This window comes from Oxyura jamaicensis, chromosome 4 (assembly GCF_011077185.1).
Source record: "Oxyura jamaicensis isolate SHBP4307 breed ruddy duck chromosome 4, BPBGC_Ojam_1.0, whole genome shotgun sequence".
NCBI lineage: Eukaryota > Metazoa > Chordata > Aves > Anseriformes > Anatidae > Oxyura > Oxyura jamaicensis.
The window spans coordinates 83,482,777-83,500,344 of NC_048896.1; the positions used below are offsets into that span (position 1 = coordinate 83,482,777).

General features: G+C 37.8%; 1 protein-coding gene across 1 annotated transcript in view; it reads left to right on the forward strand.

The window, feature by feature from the left end:
- The window catches only part of STK32B (serine/threonine kinase 32B), a 162,787-nt gene extending 152,717 nt beyond the window's left edge, over nt 1-10,070 (forward strand). Inside the window, exon 12 of the mRNA XM_035325019.1 lies at nt 8,890-10,070. Coding sequence (XP_035180910.1) covers nt 8,890-9,028 — 139 coding nt within the window. The 3' untranslated portion in view covers nt 9,029-10,070. The remainder of the gene's footprint in view (nt 1-8,889) is intronic.
- The last annotated feature ends 7,498 nt before the right edge of the window (nt 10,071-17,568 follow it).

The window sequence follows — 17,568 nt, forward strand, 5'->3', positions numbered from 1 at the left end:
ATATGTGCCAGGCTGATGGGACTATTCAGCTTCTGCTTGCCTGAACATTGTGGGTATAAATTAGCTCTAATCCAGAAGCAAATTGCCTCTGCTAAGCAGTGCAGCGTGCAGTGAGTTTATACAGCTGCTAGAGAGTCTGTGGTTCAGAGAGGGAAGGGTATCTCTATTTTTCTGGGGAAGCAACAGGACTGTATTCTTCTAAACTAATGAATTTAAAATCATTTATTTAGTTTAAGCTCCTTTAGTAGTCAGTGAGGAGAGACTTGTATCTTTCAAGGTTGGTCTGTGACACATATCAGATAACTTAGGCTGGGACTCATTATTCTATGTCAGAGCCTCTATTTATCTTGTACAGAGTGCCTGAACTAATCTTTCACTTGTCTACAGTTAGCTGGCATAAAATCTATCCCACAGCTGTGGGCTCAGTTCATTTATGTGAAAATAAATGCCTAGCTGCTAGTCTAACAGGCACAAGTCTTCTGTGGTCTGCTGTTGTATCTGCTCTCTGTCGATGTCAGGTAATCGAGGGTATCTCATATGGCACTAAACTCCGTTTTTGGGGCAACCGCATTTGAGCTATATGTACCTAGCCATGTGAGCAGGCCAAGAATAAGCAAATTATAAGTGTGAATGTTTTTTTAAAGTAGATGTAAGGACTCATGAGACTTCCACCCTTGCTACTGGTTTTATGAGGATACTGCTTGGACCCAGGTCTCCCAAAATGCATGCCCACTATTACATAAGTGAACAATACCATTGTGTTTCACTTAAAGCTGCTGTGTATAAGTTGGTTCTCCAAACAAAATTATGTGGGGAAAAATTATCTGACATTGCAGACTCTTCTTTTCAGTCTGGAGTTTTGTGACTCACCGCTGATGTTGCTGCATGATGAGTGTTGAGTCTGCTCCAGCCCATCCTTATGTTTGTCCTGGTCTGCTCCAAACCTCCTCTGGCACAGAGAAATATTGTGCCTTCTTTATTTATTTGAAAATCTTTCTAAATTCAAGCACTTTTCAGATGTTTCTGTTTTCATGAAAACACAACACAAGCTGTACACAGACTAAAGAAAAGAAGAGCTCAATATTAACTCTGCCATGGTTACTGCCCAACTGCTGTGTGTAAAGACTTCATTAAATAAAAAAGCACATTAGCTATATACAACTGTCTCAGGAGTTAGTTTCAATTAGATGTATGATTAGTTAGTTAAATTAATTAGATCTCCAAATTTGACATTCTTTTAAATACTTTCTCATTTTTCAGGTGTCTAGTTCTTTTTCCACTTCCACTTCCTTTCTTTTTCTTATTCTGCTTTTTACACCTTCATTGCTGTATTTTGTCTATTTTTACTTCTTTATTCTACATTTTTTTCCTATGTATTTCATGTCTACCTATTTCTCTTCCAAATGGGTAAAGGGCTGCACAATCATTAAACTGGTATTATCAAATATTTAAAAAGGAGGTATATAGGCAGTCTTCCATGGTCCCTGCCATATTTCTTTCCCTGACCAAAATCATTCCCTGAAGCAAACTCCTTCACTTTTCAAAGATTGATATAGAAAATAATAATAATAATAAATATTTTGGAGATTAGAGAGTTTATTCAAAAAGATGGAACCCAGCCTGTGCCATTTAGCTTCCAGGCATTTATCCCTCCACCATTTTATCTTCTGGTATGAATGCAGTCAATGAGATCAATGACATTTACACGCAGAACATGATTTGCTGTTTGTCATAAGAACCCTCCTGGATACCACTGGGGACTATGACATAAATTAATAATTTGGCAGATACTCAGGTTACCAGGTAACTTAATCTTATGCTGGATTATTATTTCAATTAATTCTGATACATATTGTAATGAAATCAAAACTCTTCTTTTACAAATGAGAAATTTCTAAAACTTAGGCCAGAGACTGAAGACCAGGACTTACCTCTGTTCATGTGTTCTAGTCATATGCCAGCTCTTCAGCCTGCACCATTGGAAAGTAGTCCTAAGCATGAGAAGTCACAATGGGATTTGTAGCTCACACCAACAGGATTTCCTGTGAGGACAATCCTGAAGTGTTCTATTTGCTCTTTCTTGTTAGCATGTTTCCCTAATATTTACATTGGGCAAAAGGTGGTGTTTTCCTTTTTATGCATGGAAGTATAAAATAAGCAACTTTCCTGAACCTCTAATCTACCCACAAACTTTAGCTTTTCAGAAAAAAAAAATAATAAAAAAAAAAATAAAAATAAAAATAAAAAACAGGAATTTTAACACTTTCCTGATATATTTGGTGGCTATTTTGTTTTAGAATGTGAAAGTACTCTTTCCAAATATACTCATTCAGTTAAAAATAACTTCATCAAATGTTTTGCTCACTTCTTTCTTCTTCTTTATTTTACCTTTTCACTAAAAATATAGTTAAATGAAAAAGCTGGCAGATGAGAACTAGTAAGCAGAATAATGGAGATATAAGAGAAAGAGTAGAACTCATTAACAATTGCAAAATACTGCCAGCTTCTTCAATTTTATAAAAATAGGAAACAGCAAGAGTAATTTTTTTAAGAAAAACCTTCATAAAATGTAGGCAGAAAATTATTAAGTGTCCATGTATCAAACTCAATTCTTATTCCCCACAGTGGCAGACAGATGACAAGCCAAGCTGCTTATTGTCCCAGAAATCTTACTCAGTTATCAATATTTCTACAATCATTGCCTGCAATTGATGTTAAAATGATGGCACAAAAATAGCAGGGAAAGTTTTCAAAGTGGAGTATAAGATGTGCATGCATAAAACTCATTATTTTTGAAAAAGACGTGTGCATACTGCAGGACCTACATATTACTGCCAAAAAACTGCCCTGATTTTGTACTATGTACACTTTTGCTGAAGGGTACAAGCTTCTATAAAGCTTAAATAAGGGATTAAAAAAAAAAAAAAAAAAAAAAGAAAGAAAGAAAAGAAAAAAACATTGCATGTGCTTGGGGAAGTAAATCTGTTCTTCTGGCTAAATTACAACAAATTATGGGTGCCATGAACATATTTACTGAGCATGAAAAAAGGGAACAAAGTCTTTTTGGGCTGCTGGAAGAAATGATCCAGAAAAATAGCTGCTATGAAAAGCATTGTTAGCTTTCACCTGTCTACCATCTATTTGTCACTGAATACAGATTATTTACGTTGGAGAGGTGGACCAAAACATATGCCTTCTCTTAACAGTTACACAGACATGTAATGTTCAAGCTACCCAGCACCTTTCTGTTTATACTTTCTATCACACTCCAAGTTAGTAATACCAAGGGTAATACTGGACTTTAGGTGACAGGGTGAGTGGTTTGGAATCTTCACAGTCCAAATCCTTTCTCAGAACAAGTTCCTCTGAGTAAAACCACTCCAAAATGCAAGGAACGCAGCTATATAGTCTTGACTTGTTCCACAAGGAAGAAATGAACAAGTTTTATTGCCAGTTAGACTCCAAAATCCCATTAAGTTTTCTTTTAACATCTTTTGACTGGAATAAAGGAAATGGGTGGGGATATACTTTGTGGAGCTCTAGGGTGCCATATCAATTTACCAAAATGTTTGGGTTGAAAGTCTCATCTTTGTGTGTAACTGAGCAGGGAACACAGTTCTGATGAGGTTACAACCAGCCACTAACCATTTTCCTTTCTTTAGAAAACAAATTCTTGACTATTTGGTAAAACAGTGCTTAGTTATCACCACAGATTATTTATTATTATGGACATATGGGAAATTATCCCAAGGCTACCACCCTGAGGAAGCAGTTATATTGACCATATCTGATTCCTTCACTTAGACTTTTTTGCTGCCTTGCTCCAGCCCTTCCCAGCCACACAGAGAGGGCCGAAAATCTAGATTTCACCTTCAAGGTGATGTTATCCCTTTCCACCCTGTTATTAAGCCCTGAGGGATAATATTTGGGCCTCACCACAGCCCATTTCTGGCATATAGTTGAAGGAGACTGTACACACACAATACTTAACTCATTTCTGGTCATATTATCAACCATATTTGTCACACAGGCTTCAGTTTGTTCACAGATTTGTTGTATCATTATAACTACGATTAAAAAAATAGTGGTGATAGCAGTAGGCACCAGACTGACACCTAGCCTACCTTCAGCACCTTGACTTTCTATAGCTAGCCAGTATCTTGGCTAGAGACATAGTGTACTCCCAGCTTAGTAAGTATCCTTGTGAGATGTTGCTGCTGTAGGATACTTCATGCCTCATGGTGTCCACCTTCACATTATTATATCACTCTGTATAAATCATTTTCAGTTTGGCTGGGATTTTTGCAATAGTGCTGGATGTTTTCCAGAATACCCATCAGTTTTAGTTATATTGCATAACTTCCACATTTCTGTTCATATGACCAGGATATAAGAAAACAATATGTGTGTCTGTAACTTTCTGGCTACTTCCTTACAAAATGTCATTGATAGATATTTTCTATTGAGAATGAAAATTATCAGTGTAGTATATTGAGAGGATACTGACTTACAAAGAGTCTATATTTACTAACTGATATTCTGACAATATGGTATTTGGAGTGTCTTTATTGCTCTGAAATTCCCCTTGTAACATCTGCATCTGTGCTCCAGTAGACAAACCAGACTGATATGCATTGAGACATACAGTTGAAATAGTGCCTTTCTTAACACTGTCTTTCTTCATAGTGCATCAATTGCTTTTTTCTTCTTTTTTTTTTCTTTTTTTCTTTTTTTTTTTCCTCCTGATTTGGACATGTTTGTAATTAGCTTTCCAGAAAGGTCATCTGCAGAAGACATCAACATTACTTATATGTAGCTAGTAAATCACAGAACTGAGGTGTATTTCTAACCATTTAACAATGTGTCCCCCAGGATACTTGAATTTGAAAAGCTAGCATAGACATGCTCTTTTCTGACCTCAGACCTCCTGCCTTGTGAAGAATAACTGGGATAAAATGTTCCACAGAGTTATCTACTCCTAAGAGTTTCTTTCAGGAGATGTAAAAGTTTCCTTTAGTGGTACTCTTTTAATACAATAAAGCTACAATTTCTAAAGATTGACTTTAGAAAGTCAATTTCTAGTTTCTAAAGCTCAACTTTTCCCCAAACGACATGCAAATGCATCTGGTTTCACTGGAAAGGGGGTGGAAATATCAATAGGCCAAGGTAAAATGCTAAAATCTAGAAATTATAAAACAAATTCCACTATCCACTCACACCATTTGGTTTCTTACACACACAGGACACTGATTTGCAAAACTGGCAAGCTCAAATTTGCAAATTTGCTGTAATAAAAAGGGTGTCCTGTAGGACATGGCACACAGGGAGTGGAAGTTCTGGCTGATTTAAATTATCTTTCTGTCAATAGAAATTCTTTCTTGTATGGTTGCTGAGTGTATTCCCACCGTTTGAAACACTTCTGAGGCTTTGGTTTCAAACTGGCAGCTGGGCAGCACCCACTGGTGGGTATACTGGCTGCACCAAGGTATATACCTTATGCAGAAGGTATGGCTTGGCTAGAACAAACAAGTGGCAGGCAGCGTAACAGACTTCTTAAAGCTCTCAAACAGGACATTTTGCAAGCCTGATTCCACTGCTTTATATCGCTACAGAGTAGGTTTTTTTTTTTTGGGGGGGGGGGGCAATAATTTTTCCCTCTTCTTTGAATCTTCTTCTACTTACCAATATCTAATTCAAGACCCAGCACTAGAAACCAACACTGCAGGGATTCTGCTATAATTTTTGGAAATCAAGATAAGAATCTTTAAAACCTTTAATACGTGACAGAGCCACTTTTCCTTAACCAGAAATGCTGATGAAGCCCAAGACTTGACTGAGGGCTCAGTTACTTTTCTTGATGCATTCCCAAGTGGTCAGTACATCCTCTTTCTTCTTCACTGCCAGCAAGCAGGTTGCTCTATGCTCAGTGTCACACATTACTGATATTGCATGGCTCTATGGTGAAGGCAAGGAAATCTGTGCTTATCTATTCATTGGTTCAGCAGAAGCACTCTTAATTCCCAGCATCTGCAACTTTTGTTCCTTTTCTATTAAGCTCATCTTATTATATAGCCTAAAGACAAACTTTTGAGATTTTTGTTGACCTGATGAACAAAGCTGAGCCTTAAGCACTTGCCTGGGGATTCCAAGTTTACTACTAGATTTCGTTAGATGTTTGTGATACTCTGACCTGCCATAGTTGTTTCAATTTTATTTATTTATTTGTTTATTTATTTTCATATTTCCCATGCAAGACTTTGGCCAGTCTGCTCTCTTTGCTTTTGTATTTCTATACATGCTTTTTTGCTAGTTCTTAGCCACAATTTATCCAGCTCAGATGTGTGACTAGCTCCAGTCCATGTGAGATTTCTGGACAGATATTATTCCATCTGAGCTTCACTCCCCTACATTGTCTCCACATGTTGGGAGAGAGGCTGAGGAACAGAAAAGGGCTGCAATTTCCCTGCAGGGTGACAGAGGTAGAAACAGAATTAACATCTCCTGATTCTTAGTCTAATTTCCCATTCTCCAAGACACAATAGTAGGTAGTTGTTAGCATGCCCATAATAACTCCTTATAACAGAATCTTTAACATAATTTTAAACACTGAATAAAGTGATTTATAAATTGTTAAATAGCTAAATAACAGTTAAATTTTTGACTACATGATCTGATATATAGCATATTGCTTACTTTGATAGTTTATAAATATGCATAGTGAAGCTAGGTACAGAAATCGAAAATGTCTGAAAAGAGAATACAATGAAGCACTGCTAAAACAATATACTTTTTTAACCACTTCCAACCTCCCATAATCCAATTATGCTTCAATAAGAGCCCTTGGGAGCAGGGATAGGATAAAAGAAAATAAATTGAAATAAAACAACAATAGAAACTATCTCTGTGAAGAGTGGGAATTTCAAGGCTGGTCTGTCATGTTTTTTGAACCTTTAAATGCTGCCTTTGAGACAGTTTGAGTGATTTGGGGGGAAAAAAATTAAAAAGCAACAACAACCAAAACCAACAAACTTGTGTTTTTCTGTTTTATGCTGTAATTGAGAGACTTCTTAGTTTCCAAGCACTGTAGCCTAGGCATCATTTCTTGATGCCTAGAAATACCTTACTCTTGTAAGGGCCAGTAGCATAGACCCTGAGTTTCAAAGGTAATTCAGTTGCTCCCCTGGTAGTCCCATGGATCTTCTCTGAAGCCATTATAAAACAAAAGACAAGAAATCAAACAAAAAACTCGACGCTATCACATTTGCTGCCTTGCAATCATTAGTGCCAAGACAGTTTCAACAGTAAGTTACATACTCCATTCAGCTGTGCACAAATTATATATTTCAGTGCTCTTAGAACCATTGGATGAAAATCTTCTGTCTCAATCATTTGTCAACATTCATTTGAAAAAACAGTTCTAAGCTGTTCGGCTGATGGTTTGACTGGAGATGATGGACAAATTTCTCATAAATAAAGGAATGTTCCTCAGCTCATTTGTTATGAATACTGGTGAAGATAATTTATTGGCTAGGGACTAATATTTCTTGTGCTATCTTCTAATAACTCAGTCATCCACTGGCCTATAGACTCACTGGTGGACTTCATTTCTGGTGCACTGCTTTAGCAATTTGTTCCTTTAACATAGTGTTATTTTTGTTGTTGTTGTTCTTTTTTTTGGGGGGGGGTGGGGGATTGGTTGGTTGGTTGGTTGGTTTTAGTATGCCTTATGTTTTTTATTTAATGTGTCAATGTTTGTGCTCTTTTAAACTTAACCTATTTGGACAGTATTTTGTTTATTTTAACATTAATTAGGCTCCTTAATTCCTCTGTTTACCTATGACAGAATTTTCAAGAGAATTTCACATTCTCTTCCGAGTCTTCAATTTGGGTCTTTATTTTACCCTTTTTTAAACTGACCCTTTATGTTTCATTTTTTCATGCTTTTCATTATTGAATAATTTCTATGTATTCAATGTTACTTACAAAGTTGTTTTTTTTTTTGAATATATCGTACATACCACTTATAGTCACTGTTAAAAGCTTCTTCCACAGTGTCTCTGGTGCCAATTCTTTGTGCATTTTTTGGGAATACATCACCAGTTGTTTCACATTTTAAGAATATAAATGGAGAAAAATTTGTTAAAAAAAAAAAAAAAAGCTGTTAGTTTTCCAAAAACTGGTCTCTATTCCTTAGCTTCCCCATGAATCTTCCCCCTCCTCATGAAAATACATTGTGCCTTTTTTTTTTGGAGAACAACATTAAGTATCAAATTAATTAATTAATTAATTTAATTAAATTAAATTAAATCACAGACATTGATACTAGGGTTGAACAGAAAATCTGAGGAATTTGCTGATAAAATTAGGGGTGGGGATTGTAAGTGCCACAAGGGCTGTGGCTGTTCTCCAGAAAGTAATGCCTGCAAAAGATGATTTTGCAAAGTCCTTAAAAAATGCAGGATTTTTTGTTGTTGTTGTCCCTTGAAACCACCTTGGAAGCTTTGACCCTGTATGAAGTAATAACAAGAGGAACACTGAATTTACGTTCACCTCATGTTTTTTCCTTTGCTGGAGGAGGCTTTGTCAAGTTATGTCCAGGCAAAGGTGCCAAAGCCAGGGAAAGCACAATCCCCTGCTGGTTCTTTGTGATAGGCTTTAATGGGAGCAGGATTTAACCAAGATTCAACCACACATATTTAGGAGGAGGAATTCATCAGTGTTTAAAAGATGAATAAAGATAGGGAAGTTAATAGAGATTGAATGGTGCAGGAGTCTATTTTATATGCAGGTGTATGTAGTTATCCATAAAACAGAGACTGGCTGTTATTCTGATGCAGTTATCTGCATATCATAGCTATAAACCTTTTGATGTTTTTTAACCTTGGGCAGACTAAGAAGACAGCAGGATCAAAGCGGACAGACTTCCAGCACAGAGAGCAGAGCATCCCTGCAGAGCCATGGGAAACTTCAAGATGGACGTAACAACAACTTACTTGGACACGGATGCACAAGAGGCTGCAGCAGCTAGTGAGCTACAGCCTCATTCTTGCTTTCATCCTGGGGGGGTGGCAAGGAAAGGTCCTCTCCATGCATGCCTTCACACTCGCCTGTTGGATCCCAAGCAATCTTACTTCTCCAGCAGGATCCCCAGCCGAGGACAAGCCCATGGAGCACACCGGTTGAGAACTTCTGCCTATGACCCTGCTCTTCTTTTGACTCTGCCACTGGAAAAATGACCATCAGCAACAAAATACAGTTTTATAGGTTTGACTCTCCTTTTCAGAATCCTGGAAGAAAACTTGAAACAATTCATTAGGCAGCCTCTCAAAGATTGCCATGTTTCTGGCTACCTGAAAGAGACACGGTTATGCCAGGAGCAGCTTTATCTTGAAGGCTTTACATTGTCCTCTCTGTCTCTGTTAATCAAAATGGTCCAGTATGGAATTCTGTGAAACTGCTAGACACAGCTGTCTCTGAACATCTGCTGTTGAGTTTATAACAGATGTATATGATGTAAATACATGAATGTAGTGTCAAATAGGCTAAACACTGAATAATTTCATTTAACTACCTAAAACCCATTGGAAATGTTGCAGCGTGAATGTCTTTGTTGTTTAACTTCATGCATTCTGCTTTGTAGTAAGAGATGTGACCCTGGCCAAGTCAAAGTTTTGCTAGTGACATTTGTGGATGCGGGTTTAGACACATTAGCAGTGTTTCATAATTATGACAAAGAAAGACCTTTTTATTTGTAAGAATAAGGTGACCGAGCCAGAGTTGAAAAGCAACTTAGCAAGGAGAGCTAAAAACGTTAGGATTTTTCTCAGATTCATAGCTAGTTGTAATAAAATATGAAGAAGTTACATGTGTCTTTGTTTTCATGGCTCTATTCTGGATGAGGATTGTCTTGAAAAGAAAAATACTTTATCCAAAATACTTTATCCTGACATGAAAAGTCTTTTCTGTTTGTTTGTTTGTGTTTTTAAGAGCATCCACAAATCCATACATCTCTGTATTTTACAACTTGTACATCCACATTTTGATAATAAATGCTTACTTGTTCTGTCTTATTGTGCTTTTATTTTTAAAGGCAAATTTCCTTTCAACTTTTTAAAACAAATAAGTTAGGCTTTTGGAAGTGATAAGCATTTTATTTGTAATAATCTGTTTTTACAGTATTATTTCCATTTGATATTTTACAAAACAAAGTTCTTTGTGATTGAATCAATTTTTAAATTTGGTTTCACATTATATGTAGTTTTTGTCATAAATTTTTCATAAAATACAGATTTTTATTGCTTCATGAAATGTGTTCCTATCAACAACAGAGAAGTTTGCTAATGTACTAAAGTACATATTTTACATCTGTCATGAGCATGGTATGTTTGTTTTTTTTTAATTTGAGCACAGACTGAAATCACAGGATCAAGCAAAGGGGCAGAGTTTGTTCTTTAGAGGACAGTTTTCATTTCCCAGAATAAACTGTTTCATGCTCATCTCTTCTTATAATGAACTTTTTTTAATTTTTATTTTTTTTCCCTTAATATTGATTTAACTTGGGAAGGACCAAAGCGGATAACATTTGACATAATTTTCAGAAAAATCTATTTTTCTGTTTCAATTAAAATTCATCATGGTCTTGGATCTCAGTCTGGATCTTGATCCGAGGCAGAAATTAAAGATTTTATTTACTTAAATAATCCTACAGAAATTAATGACACTACTTGTTAGTGTTTGCAGGATCCATGCTATATCAGATAATGTAAGGTAAAGCCATGAAGCTTTTGGAAGTAAGGTCAGTAATATGTGAAACAGGAAATGTTCCTGAGATGTGCCTCGTGTGGATGTCAGATCTGGATTTACAGGTTCCCAAGTCCCAGTCCACAGTCTTTAAAGTATTTCATCAATGGCATATTAAAATCTGAGGGGTTTTCCTGTAGGTAGAATGTAGGTAGAATTTAATTAACAGCAGGAGTCTTCTGAACATTTGCAGTCCGATCTGGCTGGCCGCAGGGTGTCTTTGCCAATGCTTCACTAAGCTGTTTTTGAGATGAGCCTGTTTATTTGATGGATGGCATCTCCTTGAATATGTGTGTAGAGTATTATGCATGAATGCAAGCCCACTCAGACACTTTAATTTCACGGTTGTTACCACATGGTCATTTCTCAAACAACCTTACGACTTGAAAAAAAAAAATCATGGCACTGGTGCTCAGCTTTATTTGGAGACCATGCCACTGACTGCAAATTGAACCTTATGTTGCATATAACTGTCTTCCTCAACTTATTACACAGGTCAATGAATACTCTCAGCTACATTTAGGTGGTACAATGCTCTCTAGGTTCATCTTTCCTTTCAAACAACACAGCTGTAAGCAACTGGCCTGTCATGGAGGCACCAATAATGGTTCAGCAGAAGAAAAAAAGACGGCTTATTCTTTATAAGATGAGCACTGAGAGGATCAATCAAGTATTACAAGGAAAATCACACCACCTAGTAATAATTCTGAGAAATTCTGGCATAGGATTTTCCTCTCTAGATTTAGACATGAATAAAATGTACACTCCTGCAGCTCAGTTAGCCAGATCTAGGTTCAAAGATATAAAGAGGGGAGAAAAAATGCTTTTAGGATGTGATACATTTGGTCTGTCTTGATTGTCTCCTTCAGCAGATGGATCTTCCTATAGCTCTGCCTCTATGGAGGATAAAGTCAATATACACAAGCAGTCCAGATTCAGATGTGCACATTGTGCATTGACATTTAGTTAGATGAATCCTGTTTGTTATGGCAAAGACATTTTGTGGAGATATACTCTAATCCTTATGAAAAAATGGGAACAATTCTGATCATTTCAGCAGGAGTAAGACTGAGCTGTTTAAACTGTTTCTACCCTTCCATGGGAAAGTGGTATTCGAGTGCTGGAGAAATTATGCAAAAAGACACACTTGCAAGGAATGTTGCCTTGTTTTTCCAGAAGAAATGAAAACTAGGAAGGCAACCCGGATAAGATGTGGAGGTTTTTTTACAAAACAGTCTATCTATGAGATGGAGGGGAAAAACAAAGTGTGGAAGTCATAAAGCCAAAATAAGCTCCTTGGGACTCATTTATTGTATGCAGCTTTATTGCTTTGCAAAAGCAGCCAGGGATCTTAACTCCCAAAGTCTCATCTGGTTTCTTCACATCATTTCAAGGGTAAAATATTTTTTCTCATTTCTCTTCCAGGGGAGAGAGGAGAAAGTCTAACACAGCTGGAAAAACAGTTTGCTGCTGCAACATTTTATTGCAATGCCACTTGCTCTGCAGTGGTACAGTTCTGCTCACACACACACATTCCCACAGCATCACTCCACCTTAAACACTGCCAAATTTACCTTCTGTTCAGTTTGCTCCTTCTAGATTGTATATAAATATTGGCACAGTACTGTAAATGTTTAATTACCAACTGTCGTAAAATACAAATAGCTCCTTTTATCTGTAGTCTTGACAAAATTATTAATGAAATTTTTTATTTATTTATTTTTCTGTAGATTTGAGGAGGTGGGAGGGTTGGTGATAGATCTTGGCACACGTGAAAATTGTATCAAAGTACATAACAGAGTAAGTAATAGACAGAAATTAATTCCCTCCATTTGGATGTTTTCTGTTTGCAGTAGTACATGAGCACAATTTAAAACTGATTTCTAGCAGTTTAAGCTAAAGCTAAATACTGTTGTATTGGGATGCACTAGGGAACAGTGACTGGCTGAGTAAGAACAAAAGTATTCTTCTGTTTTCCCATTCTGTTTTCCCATTGCCAACACTTCTACTAAAAAAAAAAAAAAAATAAAAATATGTCTGTCAACACAGGAGAGGTTTGGAGGTTTTGGACAGGTACGTTTATAGCTGTAATTGCAGCTGGAAAGCAAGCAGATATTCAAAATGCATTCATGTAAAAAAAATACAGGTATATTCTTGAACCTCCTGTGCTAGAAACTGCCTCAAGATCAGATCTGGAACAAATCACTGTCCAGAAAACACCATTTTCTATATCTGCCCACATTTCACCTATGATTAAACAGGCTCTTACTTAAAAGTGAGAGAAGGCAAGACACTACCTGCTTGCAGTGCAGGGCTGCTCAGACTCCACCTTCTTGTATGCCAAAAGGAACAACAACTTGTAGCAGCTGCTGGAGCCAAATTCATCAGCCCTGCTAGGGAAACTAGAAATTATTTTTTCCTATGCAGCAGCTGCAGTTCGGTCCCTCAGCAAGTGCTGCCAACAGACCCTGTGGTAAATTTTGAATGAGGAATAATATAAGGCTTTTGTAGATCCTTCTGGTGCCACACAAAAGCCTCCATGCTCGATTGTTGTGATTTTTAAACTAGAGCTTTGCTGTTCTTCTTGGGAGCATATTGTTAGATAAATAACTGATTTTGTATGCATATTGTGCTTAATCGTCTTAGCTTCCATCAGAGTAGTTACTTCTGTTTATCTTTATTTTAATGATTGGATCAACTACTCTCTGGCCAGTAGAGAAAAATGTTTTGATATTTTTAGCATTCATTTAGCAATGCAAATTAGCTTGCTATAATCATGTTTAGGAGAAAACATAAAGTACAATCAGGGCTTTAATAATAGTTGATATTAACCATGCTCTATACATCAGTGAACTTGGCTCAGACACACAACTCAATTTTTTGGTAATTTTTAATTGGGAAGGACATATGTATCTAATCAATTAGAGTAATTTCTGACAAAATACCCAAACAGTCCTCTTGAGTCCTCCCAGACACTCAAAATCATAACATAGGACAGAGCTTTGTTGTTGAATCTTTAAGTCAGTTATAAACAATAAAGCAAGAATATCAAAATCTCATTAAGATTCAATACTCATTAAGAGAAACAGCACTAAAAACAGTCCTAAAATCTAAGTCCTAACATTTACATCCATGAATATAAAATCACATAAAATCAGTGTCCTTTGAATCTAATTACCTCAATAGATTTAGTCATAGACACTTTCATGGGCAAAAATATGTTGGAACTGGAGCTCTAGAGATTTTTTTTTCATTTTACTTTTTCACTGTTTTGATATGTGCTATATTACATTCCTGAAATTTTCCCATAGTGATTATTCTGTACTTGAAAAATCCCTCTTGGAAGAGTACTATACAATTTAATTAGTAGTTATAACTTTGCTATACAATTCTGCAGTGAGGATAATATTCTACAGTCAATGAGCTGAGATATTGAGGCAATTTCTGTGTGATTAATTAGTAATGAGGGAATGATTTAAGTCTTGAGCCCTATCATGATGAACACTATATCCATACATTAAGGTAAGTCAGACACTGCTGCAAGGAATTTAGATTTTGAACTGGTTTTAGAAGATGTAACTTGAATACAGAGATAAACTGGAGAAAGCATTGTTCAAGGAGGCAGGTAATAGTGAAATCAGCTTACTAAATGTAATAAGCTAATAATCAGCTTTAATAATCAGCTTATTAAATGTAATAAGCAACCATATAATGCAGATTTATGGATTTTTTCTCTATTAAATTATATGCAAAATCTCCATTAAGGCCATAAGTTTCCCAGGGAATGTAGTGAGGGTGTGGAGATGAGGCCTTGTCCTCTGTCCAGCTTAGGCCAACAGGAGCACAGGACACTTGTTTAAGTGAGTGAAAAATCTCTGCAACTGCAAAATCAAACAAAAGAGACCAGTGATGACCTGAAATGAAGAAGTACGTAAGGAAGATTAGAGCCACAAGCAGAGATAGCTTGTTCCTCATGAGAAGCATCGCATTAGCCTAACCAATGTGCAGAGAAGACACTGTCCTTCAACTATGATGTATTCCTTGTGAAGGGTCATCCATTGAGTTTTAATTTTCCTGTACACCTTGAAAAAGATCCCTGACGGAAGTCCACCAGTGGACATGGTGCCTGTAAGTGAGAAGAAAGCCTGCCTGCATGCAGCATGCCAGATGCAATTGGCATCAGGAGCAAGCAAGCCCTTCCACCAAAAGTGCTTGCTGAAAATGCATAAACATCTATAAACTATGCCTGGGGGTTTTCACTCCCCCCACTCCTCCTTCAGGTACATCCACACACAAACACTGCAGGGCAGACAGATATCGGTCTCCACTGAGCACCCACCATTTTGGCTGACACAGATTGGGCACTTCTCTCCCGAAGTCACGCTATGCACTACACAAGGATGTACGTCCCCCCTTCTTCTCCCACCCAGTCAAAAAAAAGATCCAGCATGCAGCAGACATACAGTGTTACTGTAAAGATGAGTCACAGTCTCCTGGAAATAAAGTTCCTGGAAATAGTGATGGCCTGCTGAAAACCCACCAAGTAGACTGACCACAGTGCTACAGAGTCTTTTCCTGTAGCTAACATTCCTCTTACTCCAGTACAGGACTTCATTTTCCATTTTTCAGAGATTCACATTAATACAGAAAGAACACTAAGTAGATCAAGACAACCAGCAAAACAATATTTATTTTAAAGAGAATCCTGAAATATTTTTTTTCTCCATCTCATAAGCACAGCTTTAAATAAGCAGTTTTCTTGCAAATAAGAGATGCAGTTACTCAATCTGGGCAGAGAAATGTCCCTAAATATACATAAATGTTAGCGTACTTTCCATAGTAGAGGAGCAACTTCTGTTACCACCTTCTCATTATTTTCTTCAAGGTAAAGCCCTTTTAAAGCCTGTGTTAGTAACATAGAATCCTATGTGAATGTGGTGGTTTTACTTGGGTGGACAGCCGAGGTCCACCACAACCTCTCTCTCACTCCCCCCTTTAAAGAGGAGTGGGGAGAAAATACAATGAAAGGGGCTCAAGGGTTGAGATAAGGATGAGGAGATCACGCAGTAATTATCGTGACGAGCAAAACAGACTCAGCATAGGGAGATAGTAAGATTTATTGCCTATTACTAACAAGCTAGAGAAGTGAGAAACAAAGGAAAGAAACCAAAAGCACCTTCCCCCCATCCACCCTCTCCTACTCCCCCCACCCGAGTGGTGCAGGGGAACGGGGGAATGGGGGTTATGGTCAGTCTATAGCGCTTCTTCTCCACGTCCCCTGTGCTGTGGGGTCCCTCCCACAGGATGCAGTCCTTGCTGAACTGATCCCGCGTGGGCTTCCCACAGGCAGCAGCTCTTCAAGAACTGCTCCAGATATGGGTCCGTACCACGGGATCCATCCCTCGGGAGCACACTTTTCCAACCTGGGTGCCCCATGGACAGCAGCTCCTGCCAGGTCACCTGCTCCTGCGTGGTCTCCTTTCCATGGGCTGCAGCTCCGACCCGGAATCTGCTCCGGCAGGGGTCTTCCACAGGCCACAGTCTCCGTCGGTGCAGGGCCACCTGCTCCACCGTGGTCTCCTCCACGGGCTGCAGCGTGGAACCCTGCTCCACTGTGGTACTCCATGGGCTGCAGGGGGACATCCTGCTTCACCATGGTCCTCACCACAGGCGCAGGGGACTTCTGCTCTGGCGCCTGGAGCACCTCTCCCCCTCCTTCTTCACTGACCTTGGCGCCTGCAAGGCTGTTCCTCACTCCTCTCACTCTCCCAGCTGCTGTGTGGTGCAGTTTTTTTTCCCTGTCTTAAATATGCTCTCACAAAGGCGCAAACAACATCACTTATTGGCTCAGCTCTGGTCAGCAGTGGGGCCCTTAGCAAACATGGGGCAGCTTCGAGATCCTTCTCACAGAAGCCACCCCTATGGCCCCCTGCTACCAAAACCTCTCCACATAAACCCACTATAGAACTATACTGAGAACAATAATACTATTTCATATTACCATATTTTAATTTTATTCCACTTTTTTTTTTTCCTGTTTTTAAGCTGAATGGGAGTACTCTACCATTCTTTTCTGGATCCTTTATTGCTTCATGTTATCCTCACTCATATTTACATCCTCTTTAAAAACACAATATTCCCCTGGTAACATAGAACACAAACACCCTCCTGTCACTAGGTTTTCAATTTTTCCACAGAAATGAAGCTCTCTGCATCTCTAAGTCATCAAGCTATCCGTCTCTGGAAAAACTCTCTGAGCTGCAGTGATTTTTTAAATTTACAGGACAGTAAATTATTCATGTGAAGCTGCAAAATCATTTTAAGATATATGAATTTAGTAGTATTTCATACAATCACATTTTTCATACTGCTGTATGGTCTTGGGAAGAGGTATTTTAAGGAGTTAAGGATTTATTTATTTATTTATTTATGTGACTATTAATAAGTGTTCAACAGCTACTTGCATAACAAAGCCCTGGGCTATCTTATTGCATGGATTTAGCTCATTTATACTATATGAATACTGATGCATGTAGTGCCCCAATCCTGCTCATTTTAACCCTGAATATGTCAATACTGAGTTCTACCTTCTACCCTGTTGTACACCATCTCTTATTGGTGGAACCAAGGTTATTGATTTGTTGAGCCAGTACCTATATGAGGAGCGTATCCCTGGCTTTTTTTGAAGAGTACAGATATGCATGAACAGATTAACTGACAGTATTTGTCTCAAAAAAAAAAAAAAAAAAAAAAAAAAAAAAAAAAAAA